At 39.5% G+C, this 20233-nt stretch overlaps 1 protein-coding gene across 1 annotated transcript in view; it reads left to right on the plus strand.

Moving 5' to 3' along the window:
- DACH2 (dachshund family transcription factor 2) overlaps positions 1–20233 on the plus strand; it is a 378568-nt gene that overhangs the window by 153226 nt on the left and 205109 nt on the right. The window contains exon 2 of the mRNA XM_075186232.1: positions 2658–2773. Coding sequence (XP_075042333.1) covers positions 2658–2773 — 116 coding nt within the window. The remainder of the gene's footprint in view (positions 1–2657; positions 2774–20233) is intronic.

Genomic DNA, 20233 nt, shown 5'->3' on the forward strand with positions numbered 1-20233 from the left:
GCAACATCATTTCTCCAAAACCTGAAGTTTTGAAGTTAAAGCTTTCAAAGAAATTTTGAATACCAATAATTAATAATATAGGATTTCCTTCCCTTTAAATCAAGGGGGTAACGTCGGCGTATCTAAATATATTTTGGGGTAAAAGGTAAAAAAGTTCCCTGACCCCTGGTCTATCTCATATCTATATCATCTATCTAACTATATCATATCTATCTATATCATATTTATCTATCTATCTCATATCTCTATCTATCTCATATCTATCTATCTATCTATCTATCTATCTATCTATCTGTCTCATATCTATCTATCCATCTATCTGTCTAACATAGATATATATATATATATATATATATATATATATATCACTCATAAATAAAGTTAGATATTGATGACATAATTCTACTTGTGATCTTGAGATTTCAGCGATTAAGCAGGAACACATAGTATCCAATCTCTCACATCCTCGTTCCTTCCTCATTCAGGGCCATTGAACTTGGCAGACAGCCAAGACTGTTTTTATTTTCTTGCAACAATGTTGCAGTTCTCTGAAAATCTTCAGCCCTCGGGGAGTCCCCTGATTGGTGCTACCATGGCTAGTAGCTCCTTTCCAGCTAAAATATGGTGGTCATAGCTCTCAAATCACTAGGGAACTATGTCATACAAGAGCTATTACATGCTAAAGACCCTACATGCAACTTCATCAGAGCTTAATCGCCCCAGTGTCACAGCCCAGGAGCATTGCCCATTCCCTTCAATGTGTCCGTTTTGTGCGATTTGAGCGCCGACAGCTTAAAAAACAACCGCTAATGTTCAAAGCTCCCGTCTGACAGAAGCCTTAGAAGTGATGAGATTAAATGTATCAGAAACTTGCATAAAATGTTTTGCAATCACCTTATCAATCATTTGCGACATCTAAATAAACCAAAAAAATAAATAAAACAAAGTTTTGTCCAACCCGCCATCCGAAAGACAGGACAGGACAGTTTTAATACCTGCTGGATTTAGACCTCATGGGGCCCTAGGCAAGATACTGGTTTGGGGCCCCCTCCCTGAAAAAATCCATAGCATTATAGTTTTTCAGCATAACATATTCCCTTATTCAGGGGCTGGCTGGCAGACTTTAGCCCGGGGGGAAAGCACATAGCACTGGCCCATAAGTAGCGGCCCATTTTTAAAGGGTGGTCTCACCGCCAGCCCTGGGAGGGCCCTCTGGGGACCGGTGGGCCCCAGGCAATTGCCTAGGTTGCCTAATGGTAAATCCGGCCCTGCCTGCTTCTGAATGACTTGACGCATGCTATTTGAACTATTTTGCCATTCAGAACATAAGAAAAAGCACAATCGACATTTAATTTATTTGGAAAATCATTATTTATTGATTAAGGTGCAAAATGAATTTAATATTAACCTTTCGGGGGGAAAAATCATTATAATTAAGGGGACAAAATTATTTAATTATTATATTATTGGGGCAATATGTAATGACAAATTGTGCAGAATAAATAATTATATCCACCATTAACAATCAGTTAATATTATTATATATTTTCATTTCTCACATAATATAATGCTATAATAGTGTCCCCTTTAAGATATATAGAAAAAGAAAAATTTCTCATAAGTTAATATTAAATTAATTTTGCCCCTTCATCAATAAATAATGATTGCTCAAATAATTTAAATGTCAATGGTGCTTTCTCTTATATTCTGAATGGCAGCAGCAGTGTGATCAATCTCGCCCCTCACAGCCACCTCTTTCATGTCGGTCGTTTGGATGGCTGTTTTGCAAACCTCAGCTTAGTAAATCCGGCTGTTTGTATGTTCATCATTGTTAAAATCAGGATGGCGGTTTGTAAAGTGGTTGTTTTGGAAAATGTCAATTCTAGCCGTTTTAATGGCGGTTTGGGAAACCGTTGTAAAAATAGCCGAAAAGCGGCGGTTTGAGCAAACCGCCCTTTAGTAAATCTAGCCTTATGGCTAGATTTACTAAGCTGCGGGTTTGAAAAAGTGGGGATGTTGCCTATAGCTACCAATCAGATTCTAGCTTTCATTAATTTAGTACTTTCCACAAAATGACAGCTAGAATCTGATTGGTTGCTATAGGCAACATCCCCACTTTTTTAAACCCGCAGCTTAGTAAATTTAGCCTTAGTGTCTGTATTTCCGTACACCTTTGGCAGGAGACTCAGACTGGAAGAGGTTTAATAGAAGTTAAAAAATATATTGTTCTATATAAATTAATATTGTGCTAATTGTATTTGTTGGAAGGACAGCTGTCAGCAGGATGAAGTATTTAAATAGTGTGAATGTGATATAATTACATTTTTTAAATAGAAACCAGTTTTATTTTTAATTATAGTCACTGTTTTATTTTGATGCTGTTGTGCTTTAATCTTAAACTACTGTAATGTTTCCTGAAACATAGTTTGGGGCAATGTTGAAGCAGTATGTGTTATGTAACAGTGTCAGGTCTATATCAGTGTTTTATATTGGAGAACACATGAGGATGTAACACCCAGGGAAGAAAGAACATATTGCTTCTAAATCCTTTATTAATATTCTTCACACATTACTTATGACAAATTTTGTATTGTACCAATCCTGTGTTTGCACTGATTAAGTTATACTCATTGCTCAATATAATGTGTCCTCCGCAGCTCACGGCCAGGACGGCCCCCGAAGCGGTCGCTGGGAGTCACCATCCAGGAAAACGCACGTTTGCTGCCCCACGGAGTTCCTGGTCTCTTATCTCCAGGACTTATCTCCCCCACAGGTAATAAAAACCATTATACCATCAGCCCTTTCTCCTCATCCACTGAAAAGAAACTAATATTGATTTAAGTGGCTGCGTCTGCTGGGAGCTCTCCCATCGCTGCTCTTTCTGCCGCTGTACCAAATCTGTTCTCAGAGAGGAAACTGGGAATATCGCTCAGTGTTTTATCAGATGTAATTAATTCAGTGAGTGGGTGATTATAGAGAAAACATTTGTTTACATCAGCAAATACATCATTAAATAAATATCCCCTGAAATTGTATTATTCTAATATAACCCTATCAAAAGCTTGCATTGAGTATAGAATTTCTTCTTTCTTCTTTTTTCTTCTTTCTTCTTTTTTCTTCTTTCTTCTTTTTTCTTCTTTCTTCTTCCTTCTTTCTCCTTCCTTTCTTTCTTCTTCTTCCTTTCTTCTTTCTCATTCTTTCCTCTTCCTTCTTTTTTCTTCCTTCTTTCTTTCTCATTCTTTCTCTTCCTTCTTTCTTTCTTCTTCTTTCTCTTCCTTCTTTCTTTCTTCTTCTTTCCTCTTCCTTCTTTCTTCCTTTCTTTCTTCTTTCCTCTTCCTTCTTTCTTCCTTTCTTTCTTCTTTCCTCTTCCTTCTTTCTTCTTCCTTTCTTTCTTCTTCGTTCTTTCTTCTTCCTTTCTTCTTCTTCCTTCTTTTTTCTTCCTTCTTTCTTCTTCCTTCCTCTTCCTTCTTTTTTCTTCCTTCTTTCTTTCTTCTTCTTTCTTCTTCCTTTCTTCTTTATTCTTTCTTCTTTCCTCTTCCTTCTTCTTTCTTCTTCTTCTTCTTCTTTCTTCGATCCTAGTCATCTTGCTAATGTGGAGAAGGGGATTTCTATATATTCTGGCTGGGAAAATTCAATGTACTTCCTGTATTTTCAGTCCACTGCATACACAGCAATCATTAACAAGTAATGTTATTATTATGGTAAAGTGCTTTATTGTTATATTTAGAATGCCTCAAAAGACTATACTTGCTTGGTCTTCAGATTAAACAGGAGATACAGGACAGAGGGTGATAATATTTAAGTGCTAAACAAAATGGAAAACTGCTACTTTCAGAAGCCCAAATTACTATTTTCTTCCATGTTCCACAGGTGACTTGTTACATTGTTACATTGTTACTTTGTGACATTTGTATCCTGTTTGCCAGATCTTTGTTTTGTTTTTACCTATTTTATTTTTCAACAGCTGCCCCTTTGTTTTATAGTATTATCACAAGGTGTTACTGTGACACTATAATAAGTGATGATTGTCTATATGCATAATTCACCTTTGTCTGTTATTAACTCTTGCTGTAGCTGGTATTAATCCAGTATATGGTTAACTTGTGGTGCAGTGATTTTATGTCACAGGTTTGGTGCTAATACCTGTTGTGTTGGGTTAGTTAATGCATCGTTATAGTATAAGTCTTTCCATTAATGGATTTTGATTGAATGTTTAGCTTCTAAAATACTATAATAGAAGGGACCTGGTGGGGATTTTGCACAATAAGAGGGGCTACTACGATGACAGGAAAAGTGGATTAGATGATGGGGTTATTTTGCAAATCGGTTAATTAAAGCATAATCGTTCGATAATGTATTTTATCAGAGGAGAATGTAATTCTCACTTACTGACCGTCTCAGTCAGAGTGTGAGGTGGACACAGTAATTAGCTGTTCCATTTCAGACTCTGGAGACCTGAGGACAATGAAAGCTGTAATAAAATTAATTATTATGAGAAGAATTCCTATTCCTTTTTCCTGCTAAATTACGTCTTCTGTGTTCTGCAGATGGTTGTAAACATATTTGGGGCTGTGTTTCCAGGTCCATTTTCCGGTCTTTTAATGCCTAACCTTGAAGTCACTTTGATACATGTCTTTTATTAATGATCACAGCTGGTGATTGGTAAGTTAACGGGTGGAAAGTTTTATATTTAGTGTATTGAGTTTACACAGCAACACTGTTAGCGCTGTATCCTATTAGATACATCTGTATACTATGAGATACATCCATATACTATGAGATACATCTGAATACTGCTAGGTACATCAGTATACTGTTAGATACATCTGTATACTGTTAGATACATCCATATACTATTAGATACATCTGTATACTGTAAGATACATCCATATACTATGAGATACATCTGTATACTGTTAGATACATCTGTATATTGTTAGGTACCTCTGTATACTGTTAGATACATCTGTATATTGTTAGATACATCCATATACTGTTAGATACATCCATATACTATTAGATACATCTGTATACTGTTAGATACATCCATATACTATCAGATACATCTGTATACTGTTAGATACATCCGTATACTGTCAGATACATCCGTATACTGTTAGATACATCCATATACTATTAGATACATCTGTATACTGTTAAATACATCCATATACTGTTAGGTACATCTGTATACTGTTAGATACATCCGTATACTGTTAGATACATCCATATACTATTAGATACATCTGTATACTGTTAGATACATCCATATACTGTTAAATACATCAGTATACTATAAGATACATCCATATACTATGAGATACATCCTTATACTATGAGATACATCTGTATACAGTTAGATACATTATGTACTGGCTTCATGCTTAGATTCCCATATACATTGCGATAAGTGTTTCAGAACAAATCGGCCACAGTAGCAGTGTATATAGGACAATAGAGAGACGCTATCCCCAGCGGCAGGCTGGGCTGGGGCAAGGGGGCATGTGTCCCTGGGCCGGTCCCATAGTGTGCTACCATTTTATTTTCTTTAAAATGTGTCTAATATGCTGCTGAGTCGGGTCTTGCCCCCTGGGCTAAAATTTGCCAGCCCTCCCCTGGGTATCCCTAACAAATCTGACAGAGCTGTATGCATATGGACTAGATGTAGACAGACTGCTCATCTTCATGTTTTAGTTAATTTACAAGCAACAGGAGTGGATAGAATATGAAGCCACAGACTGAGGGTTATATAGTGGAAGGAGCAGGGTCCCCAGCAGCACAGAGTATATCAGGAGACGAGTGATGTGTTAGTGAGGACAGGGCTGCATGTGACAGGGGCAGTGACATGATGTGAGGAGGGGAATGGGGGCAGCAGGAAGCCACAGACTGAGAGTTATATATTGGAAGGAGCAGGGTCCTCCAGCAGCACAGAGTATATCAAGAAAAGAACATATCACCTTTACGATTTTGAAACTACCTCCAGTTATTATTTATAACCTGGTTTGGATATGTCGCCCTCAGTGGCTATAGACGGGGCCCAAAGAAGTTGCTGTACTTCGGCCTGAAATTTCTCTTTGCTGCCCTCCCTCTCATAACTGTAAATAAGTAATATGAGGGGGCATTGAGGGTATCTTTATATCATATGCTCTTTTTGTACGTTTGCCTGTTTCTATGACACAGGCATTCTGGGCAAACAAACATACTTTTGTTGATGCCGAATCACTATCACTTTCGTTACTTATAAGAAGGGAGATTGTTCACTCATTTTTGTTATTCAAGCTGCTATTAAGGATGTAGAGTTTGCTCATTGTCATGTGATTGTCTTTGCAACCAGTCACATAGAATATGAGGAAGTGAGCAGAGAGGCCTTGGATTACTCCATTCCTCAGCCTGCGTGTTCCCAGCACAATCCTCCTTCCCCCCCCTCCTCCTTCTGACCACTGAGGAGATTCCAAAACACAGCACAACCTTAAGATGTATGGAAGCAGCAGGACTGGAAGTGATCAGTTCATATAATTTATTATTCATACCATAACCCCAAATAGTCCAGATCCTTGGACCCAGACACAGATGTGTCTAATAGGTAACTGGGTGGGACCTATCTACAAACTGGATTGGTTTGAGGTGAGGTGGGGGCATGGTTTACACAGAACGGTGACTGGGTTTACTTTTCATTTAATTTTGTAATAGTAGGATGTCTCAGGGATCAGTTGACCCTCTCCATGGGAATGAGAGTAAGTCCATATACTCAAATGCCTTGCATAGAAATTTGCCGCACAAATTTTGCATATTGACAGCAGAGTTATAAGAGCTTCATATGACAAAGGTACAAAAAGTATGTCCGTTTGCACCTTTTAAACAGGAATATTTTGTACAGATTCAGATTGGTGGTTTTATGCACTGGAGCATTTCCATTAATATAACCACAAGCATAACTGACATGGAATGCTTTATCTTTTAGGCTTTTTGTTCTAGTTCAGATCATTTGTGAACACAGGGCTGTAGAATTGGCTATAGCTGATTGTGATCGAGGGGGCAACATGCTTAAACAATCTTTATTTTTAATTAAATAAGGCGAAAGGATGAACCATATATTTTTGTAGATATAAAATTTGGAATGATTGCATTTATTGTCCTTTACTTCATGGAAACAGGTGGAATATGTTTGTTGTGCATATCGTTGTATCTCCAGTGTTGTCCTTGTTTGTTAGTGGGTACTGTAATGATACCTTTTTTTTTATTAGCTAAGCAAACCTCATTGGCACATCCGAAATCCCGTCCGTGCCCTTTAATGACTGGAATGTCACCTGCCCAGCTGTGTTTTCTAGGAAACTGAAATGTAACCACCAAATTCTCAGCCTTCTGGGATTCTTGCAGCATAGAAAATTGTTAATTGTGACAGCTCAGCGGCGAATAGCTTTGATATATACCGCTAATAAATTAATATGATTAATCTAATGAGTGGCACAAGCGTTGCCAAACTTCGGTAGTCCGGCATTAATTCTGCCACCGAGATGAGTCTCATTCTTCCCCTGTGGTGAGGGGATCATGGGTAACCTACACGTTGTCACAGTGATAAATGACATATCCCAGGGTGCATTGCTTCCCATCTGCTCTCTTCCCCCAAAACAACAGGAAAACATGAGACAATATCTAACACACTCTGCATTAGATGTATCTAGAATCCCATCCTCTCAAATAGCAGCAAAATGAAATATGTTTCACTAATCCTGATCTTCTTCTCCCCTGACTAATTCCTGCTGCAGTGGCATCCAGTCCGCTGGGGATATCCAGGAAATTATCACATTTAAATAACACTAGAAGGTCTTTTTTTAAACCTGCAGTTAGAACGATGTGTAATATCTTATCGCCGACCCTCATCCATCGTTCAGCAGATTTATCCTCCTCTGCATGACACAGATGTACAGTAAATTTCTGAATTAGTTATAAAGATAATTTACTGTATTTTGTGTGACACTAATTTGTGCTATTGGCCATGTGGAAATTCAAATTATTCTCCTAATCGTTTGTGTAAAATCAGATTGTTGTTGGTACACAATTATCATTTTTCCTGGTGAAAATCCTGTTGGAGTTGGTCAGGTTTCCGCAATGTGATATTCCGGTGCGTTCTCTTCCAAAACGCGGTGATCACTGCCCAGCGGCATGAAGCCTCACCCACAGACTCAGCGATTGTGTTGGGTGACCACCTATTAAACTGTTCTTTGCAAACAGTTACAGCCCTGACATTGTTGGATACCTGCAGGTTCCAAAACCACCCTGTGGTAAAAATTAAGGAGGGCGAGCATCATAAGGACCTGCAGATTGTACCTGGTATGTTGTACACTTATAGGAGATGGAAGGCAATTTTATATTGCTCTCCTGCTAGGTAGGTAATCACATGCTAGGTAGGTAATCACATGCTAGATAGGTAATCACATGCTAGGTAGTCACATGTTGTCTACTGAGCAGGGCTTCCATAAATTTGAATTGAAAAATGAGGTGACCGTGTGATCTGATGTTTGGTCAGACCATAAAGCCCATCCAATATGTCCAATTTATGTACCAAATAAACTCCATTATAGGATCCTATTTCCCCTCGTCCTGGTAATTTAAGATCATCAGGAGTTTAAATGATAGAAAAAAAATATTTGTTAAAAATTTTTGGTGGCAAAAAATTAGACTGTCCTTAAAGTGCAGGGACACGTGGGACCTAAACTATTAGATAATACAGCAGGTTGTTTCTAAAATGGCGAGATATATGGAAATTCTGTATATTGCAGAATATCCCTATTACAATAAGATTGTTGTAGTTACACGACTGCAAATAATACCCAGTCAGAGTGTCAGCTTTGCGGTTTGATGATATAACTTTTGGATGCACGGAAGCCTCCAAGAGCTCCCTAAGAAGTGGTCTAAAATGGGACTTGTCCAACATGATTCCGGTCTGAGACCAGTGTAACCGCATGCTGCTAATTTATAAAATGATAGAAGGCAAAAAGTCTAATAATTATATTATAACTATATTTCATTATAACAGGTGTCATCCTTCAGAACCCTTATTTGTACCAGACTGAGACCTTTATTTACTTAGATATTACACCTCAGAAATTGCTGTTCCGCCATTTTCTTGCTGTATCTGAGCAATGAAATCTTCCTTTTTTATCCCCTCTTTAATTTTGCTGTATAGATTAATTTTTCTTACTGAACAGTAAACCCATTTATTTCCTGTAAATGAGAAAAATTCTCTGTACAGCACTATTCACACTGCCGTGTATGTGACAGAAAGGGTCTGAATATACATATGGTTCACAAGCGCAAGATGTAAAAATCCTTCATAGTCAGGAAGTGTGTCCAAGACCAGGACTAAGGAAATCTATCGTTCCATCAGGGACATTTATAAAAAGTGGTGCACAGGGGAAAAGGTGGTGTTTCCAATGGCAACTAATCAGATGATTAAACTGCAGTAGGGAACTGACAGAATCTGATTGTTTGCTATGTGAGAACCTCCCAACTTGTAGAAGTCCCTTATTGGTGCAGTGCATGAGAAAGGGGCGTGGTCATGTCCTACAGAGGCGTGGCCACTTTGTTTATCTTCAATTACAGCTACATTTTATACTGATGGGATGCCGCAGATAACGATGTAGGTTGGGCAAATGAAAATATTTTGCTGGTCGGGGAACAAATCATTTCAGTTTGGGTTGTGCAAGACCGTTGTCTTTTGTCAATGTTCATTTTTTGTTAATATAATCAAAGACTATTATCTCCAAAGAGCAGAATAGAATTGCACCGGATAATGTGGGGTCTCGCTTGTTTACAACAAATACAATATAAGTCTCAGTTTATTCCGCAGAGCTGATCTTTCATGTTGCAATATATTAAGTGGACGAGCCGCTCACTTACAGACATCTAAACGTAGCCCTGCGTTCAATTTATTTAACTTGATTAAGTACGGATAGACAAATAGCATAAATTATGCCTCTCATAAATGTTATATATTTCACAGCATATGGCAAGTTCCACTGCGAGTCAAAAGGAATTCTTAATTAACATTTTGTGCCATCAAACAGCAGCAACTTTGCGAGTGGCTGTGACATCTCTGAGGTTTTAGAAAAGATATAAGAATGTAGAAGTATTGGGAAGGGGCCATATGTTCACGGTTTAATGAAATGTAGTGGAAATAAGAATTTTTACCCTATAGTTTGTCTGGTTGTAAGTAGGGCGACATGAGGTCCGGTCCATTGTAAAACATATGGTTCAATTCAAGGGAACTTTAATAGATTCTGAATGAGACACAGGGTACAATATTACTGAGGTGTCTCCCCACTAGTATCAAAGTAACACCATTCACTAATAATGGTGTATCGTCGTCTTGTTTGTTTTGCAAAATGGAAACAGAAACGCGTTTTCTCATCGAGTGACAGACGCAGGAAGAAGCATTTATGCTACAAAATGCGTTGTTGTACCGAATTTTTTTTTTTTCAATTGCGGTTTCATTCTCCTAATTAAATAATTTTTGTTCCCGCACCTATTACCCTTTTTTTCCTCAAAAAGAAAGGACCAATAAGGTAATGTATGTTTATTATTAACTTTAGTATTAATATTTATTTATATAGCGCCAGCATACAATGCAACACTTGGGGTTAGTGATAAAACAGGACCCCGACTTCAAGTGCAAACGTTCATTGCCACCCAACATCCGATGCTACCCTGCGTCGGCGGGAGACCAGCTTTAGTGCGGGGTCATGCTAGCGTATTTCATGCCAGAAGTTTCCCAGCCTTATAAGTGCTGATGGCTCATTGTCATTTTATATGTATCTATTTCAGGCCTGGCACGCTGAGTGCTTAGGATGTGACGTCTCCATCCTACTCGTAGAAATGATTTCAAGGTGGAGCCATTACACGCTGGACTTTAACGGGCCTATTTATTAATTAGCGGGCTTTGCTCCGTTAATTATAATCTGTTATCTCAACAATGACAGATGATTTCTCATAACCATGTGCTGTGAAGACCTTAGTACCAGGTTATAGCCCTTATTGGTCTAGTCCTGGATATGTCCTAATGCTCTGATTGGCTACAGGTTGGTCTGGTCCTGTGACTGTTCTAATGCTCTGATTGGCTACAGGTTGGTCTATTCCTGTTACTGTTCTAATGCTCTGATTGGCTGCAGGTTGCTCTGATCCTGTGACTGTTCTAATGCTCTGATTGGCTACAGGTTGGTCTGGTCCTGTGACTGTTCTAATGCTCTGATTGGCTACAGGTTGGTCTAGTCATGTGACTGTTCTAATGCTCTGATTGGCTATAGGCCACAGAGCAGGTAAGATCTGAAGATCCCACAATGCTCTCCCCATAGGATTCATCTGTTATCCATCGGGGACAATTTCTTAGTTTTTCGAAAGTTGATAAAATTGCCCAGACCACAGCCCTCATCGACTATTGTGGGGATTGCAGTTTAATGCAGTGATTTGCCTAATGCAGGTGATAACTTCTACATTAGACTTTTATTAAACTTCGTTTTTACTTAAAAAAAATCCATGTAGATAAAGCTGGTTCCCCATGGTTTAGGGCTTTATAAATAGGCAGCTATACGTGGAGTGAATAACTCCTGAGTGACGGTAGTAGGGTGCAGAACAGAGGGCTGTGGTGAAGAGAAGGGAACTATAAGTTTGGGGTTCCTAGTTATGCAGAACGCACATAGAAATAAAACTGCTTACTGGGAAATCTTCCATGCCTTTTATAGTTGTCCCAAATAAATAAACAGTTTTCTAATAGTTGAAAAAAAAAACAATGTAGGGAGTTTGCATTGTGTTAAAAAGATATTCTGCAGAGTGTGGGTGGATGATGTCACAACATCAACATAGTTTCATTGTAATTAGCAAATTATCATCATCATCACCACCATTCATTTATATAGCGCCACTGATTCAGCAGCGCTGTACAGAGAACTCACTCACATCAGTCCCTGCCCCATTGGGGCTTACAGTCTAAATTCCCTAACACACACTCACAGACAGATTAGGGTCAATTTGATAGCAGCCAATTAACCTACCAGTATGTTTTTGGAGTGTGGGAGGAAACCGGAGCACCCGGAGGAAACCCACGCAAGCACGGGGAGAACATACAAACTCCACACAGATAAGGCCATGGTCGGGAATTGAACTCATGACCCCAGTGCTGTGAGGCAGAAGTGCTAACCACTGAGCCACCGTGCTGCCCGGGGGCATTCACTTTGCAGGAAGCTACACGCATGTGCGATTCCGCATGCGCAGCATAATCCTTGCTGAGATAACGCTGACTCGGTCATTATCATCCGGGATTTACACCTGTCCTGTAGCGGGTGCACAAGACATCAACGCAAATGTCCCGATCTGCGTAATGACTCCCTTACTGTACGCGTGGTAAGGGAGTCCCCCCCCCCTTCTACCCCTCATTTTGCCTCTTAAGTCATAGTGGGACATAAATGTCAGATGCCTTTGGGTATGAAATATTCCGTGCAGTTGTGTGCACTCCTTTTGTCAACAGACGCAAAGCACGCTGGCGTACGCCCAACTCCGAATCAGGCCCCACGCGGGCGCTGAGTACATCAATAAAAACAACAATCTGCTTTTCTAATTAAGAAAACAACTCCAGCCAACTGAACAGTCAGCTTTGGGTGGAGTTTGATAAGTGAGACATAAAGTATAAAAAAACATTCCTTTCCTGTGCTCCAGTCACCGGGTCTCCCCTGTACCAAGGAAGTCTTCTTTCAGGAGATATCGTACATACCGCAGATGTGCAGCCTTCTATTCAGACTGCAACATGTTTGTTATTATTAAAATCTTCTATTTAGAAAATGGCAACATATCACACAGCCACGCTGTACTCATGATACAAACAAATGACATACAATGACATGAAACAGAAGGTAGAGATGGCCCTGGCCAGAGGAGCTGACAATCTAAGAGGTGTGGAGAAGACATTACACAAAAGGTAGTGGGATAACACTGGTAGCTGTTGTTGACTATACACATTCATGGAGACAGGCAGTTGGCGAATATTTGTATTTATGATTTAATCACTGGGAAACAATCCTGAATATTGCCGACGAATGTGTATATCATACTTGCCAACTTTTTAAAGTGCCCCTCTGGGAGGGGGTATGGGCAGATGCGGGAGGATGTTCTACTCTCCCGGGAGTCCGGGAGACCTGCCTGGACTTTGAGAGTCTCCCGGGCATTCCAGGAGAGCTGGTGTATATGCAGTGTGTGGGTGTCAGTGAGACAAAGGGCAACTTCACCCATATAAATATAATCTTATTCCTCCCCATCTTTCTCCCTGACGTCCTTATTTACTACAAGAACTTGACAGGAAACTAAAACCACTGTCAGCTTTTTGTTTGTGTGTTTTTCATCTTTATTACAATGTTACAGCTTTCTGGAAAGCTCCTTAAATACAAACAGTAACATGTTTACAGTTTGCACTTATACAAAGAAGGATTCAAATTAATGCTACACATACTTGCCTACTTTCTGGCAGTGACCTTTGGGAGATCCCGGGCAAGGGGCGTGACTAGAGGGCCGGAGGGGGCAGGGCGCGGTCAATGGCGACATTTTGGTCCTGCCCCCAGCGAAGAAAATGATGGTTTGTCGCAAGGGCGGGGCCAAAATGATGCGATTCACCGTGAATCATATTATATTGGCCAGGGAATTACGGGGATGTGGGAGACTTGCCTGCTCTTCCGGGAGCACGGGAGACCGACCCGAATTTCAGGAGTCTCCTGGACATTCAGGGAGAGTTGGTAAGTATGATGTTACATATGTATTCTATGGAATTTGTGCACAAAAGAATGTGTTTTATTGTACGTGTTTGGACAACTCAACTAATATATTTTATATATTTGGCCTTAAAAAGTATTGTGCAAGTGATGGTTCTATGTTCACATGATCTCTTGTGCGTTCTGCAGCGGGATGATATATAGACATTACATATCTGTAATATGGTGTGTGAGTATTGGAACAGTCACAGGACCAGACCAACCTGTAGCCAATCAGAGCATTAGAACAGTCACAGGACCAGACCAACCTGTAGCCAATCAGAGCATTAGAACAGTCACAGGACCAGACCAACCTGTAGCCAATCAGATCATTAGGACATATCCAGGACTAGACCAACCAGGCCTAGAACCTAGTACTAAGGTCTTCACATCACAAAATTAACATAATCCACTGAAACAAGAAATCCCTAATACAATACAACATACCACATATATGAGAGGTAAATAAGTTCATACATGCACCATTATTTTCCCAATAACTGTGTCACAGTCTTATAATGACCATAACCTCAACATTTTCAGCTTTTCTTGGTCTATACAAATATGTGTAAAAATCCCAAAATTGTGACAGAAGAATATCTCTTCTACGGTACATGATGCCAAAAAATGTCGTTTCACTGGTACTTTTGTTTCTTTGGAATTATTTTTTGACGGCAGAGTTTACTGCTCAGTACTCGGCTGGTTGATAGAGAGGCTCTGAATGAACATTATTTTAGCTATCTTTAATGTCAAAATAATGTTTGTGCAGCTATTTACGTGGGTATAAACACAAACTCTAAACATTCCCATGGTGCAAAAATACTCTGCTTGTGTGATTATCCCAGAGGACACAATGTTACTTAAAGGAAATAACAAATAAATAAAGGACTTGCATCTTATTTCATTTTATAAGAGATAAATATTTTAAACGGATGTCAACTTAGAGAAGATAATTGAGCCAAATCATATTTATACTAATATATAAACACTGCAAAACATCTTCACTATCTCTGTAATGTGCACTGAGTGACAGAAGACGCAGAAAGGATTATAGCGTCGTCTCTGCCGTGTGAAACTCATCTCTCGGCACCGTGGAACAATTGCGGATTATAACTTTAGGAACGGAGAGATAACTCGTGGGCTGATGGAGCTGCGCTCAGTAGATACTGAATTGTTTCTGGAATAGGAGAGGTCCCTGTGAATCTGGAATCACATTGATGTTCATTGTCATCAGCTCTCTCATAACGTTCTGTTTTTCTGCTTTCAGAGACCTCTACAAGGGCTTTAAAGACTAAACACCACTTGAGAGAGACAGAGGCGGCGTAGAGTATGAGTCTCGTATTACTGCGCACGCCATCCTCTCCACGCTCGCTCTCTCTGCTCTGCAATTGACTTGGCCCCGGCGATTGTAGAGCAGGTGACTTGATTACTCTGAAATCAGGCAGAAAATGTCCTCTCCTGGCCACTCGAGTGAATCAGTCAAATTATCGAGTGGCAAAACGAATTCAATGCCTGAGGCGATCAGAACTGCCACTTTCTATAACTCAGGCCTTCACTTAGTGTGAAATTTGCTTTTTTTTAATGTCATTCTCTTTCATTTATTATGCTTATTCCTACTAATCCACTTACTGTAGCTGGTTTTGTTTGTCTTACGTTCCCAGATGCTTATGGCAAAATGGTCGGGAAAAATCGTACATAATTCATTACGCAATTGTCCATGGGGTTGGATTGTTGTGTTTCTGAGTCTATCTGAATATCAGTAACTGCAGGAAAATGTGTCTCTTCCCTGAGTAATGAATAATTGTATCGTTTTATATATTGCAGCAGTTTTAAATAGATTTTTTTTTAAATGATTTTTATAGTGTGCAGTTGGTTTCATACAAGATACATTGGAAGAATCAGCGTGTAGCGACTGAATAATTTAATGTATGTATAAATACAATCAGCAGGGTAGGCAGATGCCTATTTTTACATAATTATTTTAATTGATTCAATTATCCATTGTAATTCCAAGCAGTAAATGAAATGAAATTTGTTGAAATGCATAAAATAGGTGGCAGTGACTGACAGATGTTATTCTGGGAATATTTCTCCCCTGACCCAGCGCCTGAGAGATATATTTATCCTATGTGATAAGTCATACAATGTGGTGTTATTACCAGTCTCCCAGCCCTGATAGGACAGATCGGTGGCCTACTTAATGGTCTGTTCCAGTAACAATAATGGGTTTGGCAGATTTGTGGGTAACATAACGGTGAAAATATGGAGGAATTGGCGAATTGATCTTTCAATTAATTGCTTATTTGCTTTCTTTATTTCAACATTTGTTTTCAGGCCATAATAAATACTTAATATTTAGGAATTACTAAGCACTTGTGGGGTAATGATAAGTCTTATTTTATTGATTTGCCTCCTGTAGAGTTTATCCATAATAATATTTTAATGAATTCGTAAAATTGTAAAAAAAAATTTGGGCCACACACTTTCCAATATCAAGGGGAATGACCGAATATTAACGACTGATAAACAAGTTGTTGTGACCTCCTGTCTAATGAGCGGTTGTGGCATAGAGAACATGCCAGTCTACTGCCATCACTCACTGGGCTTCCCACCCTTGTGCCACCATCGACTCTGGGCACCAGTAGAGATTTTAGGGAGTTTAGACTGGGGCTCCTTCTGCTAAAAGGGGTGTGACCACAGCAGGTTAGTGACTCCTCCCACTACACACAGACTAGGGGCCCCGTATTTCTGCCCCCCTCCTGGTTTTGGCTGCGTATTGGCTGCTTCCTCTATCTATTGTGGCTGTGCGGCCATACCTCCCAACATTAAGAATCCCGAAAGTGGGACAAAATAAATCATTCCTCTGTTCTGGCAAACGCCACCCGCCAATGGGGACATTAATGCAAAACCACCTGTGGCATTTAGGGAGATTGCAATTGGAATTTTCTCAAAGACTCATCACAGCAATTATACTTTAATATAGCGTATAGATATGTATATAGCAGTGTAACCGTGAGCTTGTCACTAACACAACTAACTACATACAATATACACATTATAGTGCAGATATGGAGACTGTGGAGAGAGTCCAGCACTTGTTTCCTTCCATTAATGCAGTATTAGCAGCGCTCCGTCTGTACCCTGTAAGTAAACCTTCCGGTTTATATCTCATTAAATAATATCTTGATGTTTCCCATTAGGTATTCAGCTAAACACTTGTTAATCCCAGTGTTCTGACAAGCAGGGCCCTGCAGAATTAGGCCAACCATGGCTACACATAGACGGGGATCACTACTTCCTGGTCTATAATTAGGCTGACGTCCCAGGGACTGTTGTTTTGGGGAGAGTTTTGCCTCCTTTGGTTCCATACATAAATGACACGTTCCAGACTGCCCGTGATACGGTGTTCATACCCCTCAGCCCCAGGACAGATTATTCTTCATTGCTGAACAATTTGCATCTATACAGTCTGAAAACATCAATAAGATTTGACGTAATACTTGGTTTGTACATGATTCTGTCTGCCTGGCACTGTTAGACGTATACACTCGAATTCTTTTCTTGGTGGCCCCCACGAGGGGTGCTCGCTTGTTCCTTGGTACAATTGCACTTTTACCATCTCAGATTACTTTTTCGAACCCTAAAATCTTCAGTGAAAATCCAGTTAAGGTCCTTATATCGATGGTAACATTTGAATAACATTCCAAGGACCCTGCTCAGGGGTTTTGGCCTCATATTCTCTGCGTGTGCTCATAAGTACAGTGTACCCATATTCTCTCCTCCTATCCCCCTGGATTTGGTGATGTATCAAGGGGACCCTGGGATCAGGAGCTGTTGATGCTCCGTGATAGTCAATGTGTCTTCTATAATAAGGTTCGAGCCATGACTAGAGGAAGAAGTTGGGTTTCCAGTGTTTGCAACAGTAGAAGGTCAATTCTAAATGTTTCCAATAGCAACTAACAGACTGCAATAGCTACTTTCCCATCCAGTTCCTCATTGATCTCTTAGTGTTGGCCAGCATAGGAGGCATGAGTCGGGTACCTCCAGGTATCTAACAGTGTCTGCTCACGCAACATGGTGAATTCTAATATTACCTATAGAGAATTTTCAGATATAGCCAGATTTAACATGCTGCTTCATGAGCAATGGACAGAATTGTTTATATAGTTTGACTTTTCAAGTTTCCAACATTAGCCATATAACATACATATATTTATATGCTATTTAATATATTTATATGGATATACTGCAGTCATGGTCAAAAGTTTTGAGAATGACACAATTTTATTTTTCACAAGTCTGCTGCCTGAGTTTTTATGATGCAATTTGCATATACTTCAGAATGTCATGAGCAAATGGTCAGATGAATTGCAATTAATTTCATAGTCTCTTTACCATGACAATGAACTTTATTCCCCAAAAAATATTTCTACTGCATTTCAGCCTTGCCACAAAAGGACCAGCTGACATCAGGTCAGTGATTCTCTCGTTAACACAGGTGAGATTGTTGACGAGGACAAGGCTGGAGATCACTCATGCTGACTGAGTTAGAATAACAGACTGGAAGCTTTAAAAGGAGGGTGGTGCTTGAAATCACTGTTCTTCCTCTGTTAACCATGGTTATCTGCAGGCAACACGTGTAGTCATGCCAGAGTGAATTGCAGAGTTCTTCAAAAAGAAGGGTCAACACTGCAAATATTGACTCTTTGCATAAACTTAATGCAATTGTCAATAAAAGCCTTTGGACTAGATTTACTAAGCTGCGGGTTTGAAAAAGTGGGGATGTTGCCCATTAGCACAACCAATCAGATTCTAGCTGTCATTTTGTAGAAAGCACTAAATAAATGAAAGCTAGAATCTGATTGGTTGCTATAGGCAACATCCCCCACTTTTTCAAACCCGCAGCTTAGTAAATCTAGCCCCTTTGACACTTATGAAATGCTTCTAATTTTTCTTCAGTATACCATAGCAACATCTGACAAAAAGGTCTAAAAACACTGAAGCAGCAAACTGTGTGAAATCCAATAATTATGTAATTCTCAAAACTTTTGGCCATGGCTGTATTTCTATAATTACTGGGGCAATATTCACTTGTACAGGTACTTCATCCTTTAATTTTTGTTTTTCTCTGTCAGAGGTCTGTTCTCAACATAGCAGCTTCCACCAATGTTTGTATTATGTGAAAATCAGAGACTTAAAGTTCTGTATAAACAGCAAATTATGTCCATATATTTGTTAACCACATCCAAATAAGATATAAGTTTCCTCTTGTGTTGACAGAGCCACTGGCCCTCTGAAACAGTTCTAATCAGCGCTTGTAATTGTGAACAAATGTTTTGGAGCAGGACCCCCTCATATTACTGGGAAAGGGGGCTTGCAGAGTGTAGATAGCTCTAAACTAGATTTCCGCTTATTTTCTTACATATCTTTTTCTGCCTCTAAGGATTCATTATGGTTCTGCATTCAGCAAACATGTAGCAACATTTGGAATCAATCGAATCTACACCTGTCTGTAACATGTCTGTATTCTTTAATGAACTAACTAATAGCAAAGCTGCTCTTTAATATCATCAAAGCGGATTCCAAATTACACTCGGGCAGAAACAATTTTACTATTTGCAGTGTTTACCTTTGTCTGATTTGGACGCAATAACAATGAGTTTATTGCAATGATATTCGGTACCATATGTCAGAGGCAAGGCGTGGACGTCACGTATGTTTAGGGGATGCATAAACACTTGTGGTATTAATTCTACACACAAGTCATAGAGCATATCACTCTGTACTCCAGCATAGACCTCCAGCATGGAACATATGTGCAATATGTATCATTATACACTAATAATGTCCTGTACATTATACATGGGCTATCTTATTATTAAATATTATTATATGTATATACTGTAAATAAATACTGTAAGAACGGATGACATTTTCATAAAGGTCTGTAAGACCTAAAATACGAGTCAGTTAATATAAAATAATATTGATAATATTTACACAATAGGTGCAAAGCTTCGGGAGGTTATCAGAAGGATAAATATTTGTTAAAGTTATCATTGTGTGGGTAGATATTTCTATTAATCCCATTAAAAGACCCTCCAGCCAAATTTCGCCACCATGTGCTTCTGCATGGTGGTACCAGAGAACAATCGCTTGTACTCACCTACAGTGCAAGTTAGGCACAGTGTCCTGCAGATAACAGCTCAGTGTCTCTGGGTATGTGATGATTTAGGTCCTTGGTAGCATCTCTTTAGACGTGACGCGACCCTTCTGCGATTTAACGCCAACAACAGCCCGTGTCTCCCACTTGGGATGTCGGCTCACACAGAGCACAGTCACAAAAGTCACTTCGTACTAACGGGACTTAGATTCCTGCTTAGTAACCCTAACACACGCCCCCCACACTGTGCGGACCAGCGTCTCCCCCACTTGTATCAGAA

This window comes from Mixophyes fleayi, chromosome 9 (genome assembly GCF_038048845.1).
Source record: "Mixophyes fleayi isolate aMixFle1 chromosome 9, aMixFle1.hap1, whole genome shotgun sequence".
Classification (NCBI taxonomy): Eukaryota; Metazoa; Chordata; class Amphibia; order Anura; family Limnodynastidae; genus Mixophyes; species Mixophyes fleayi.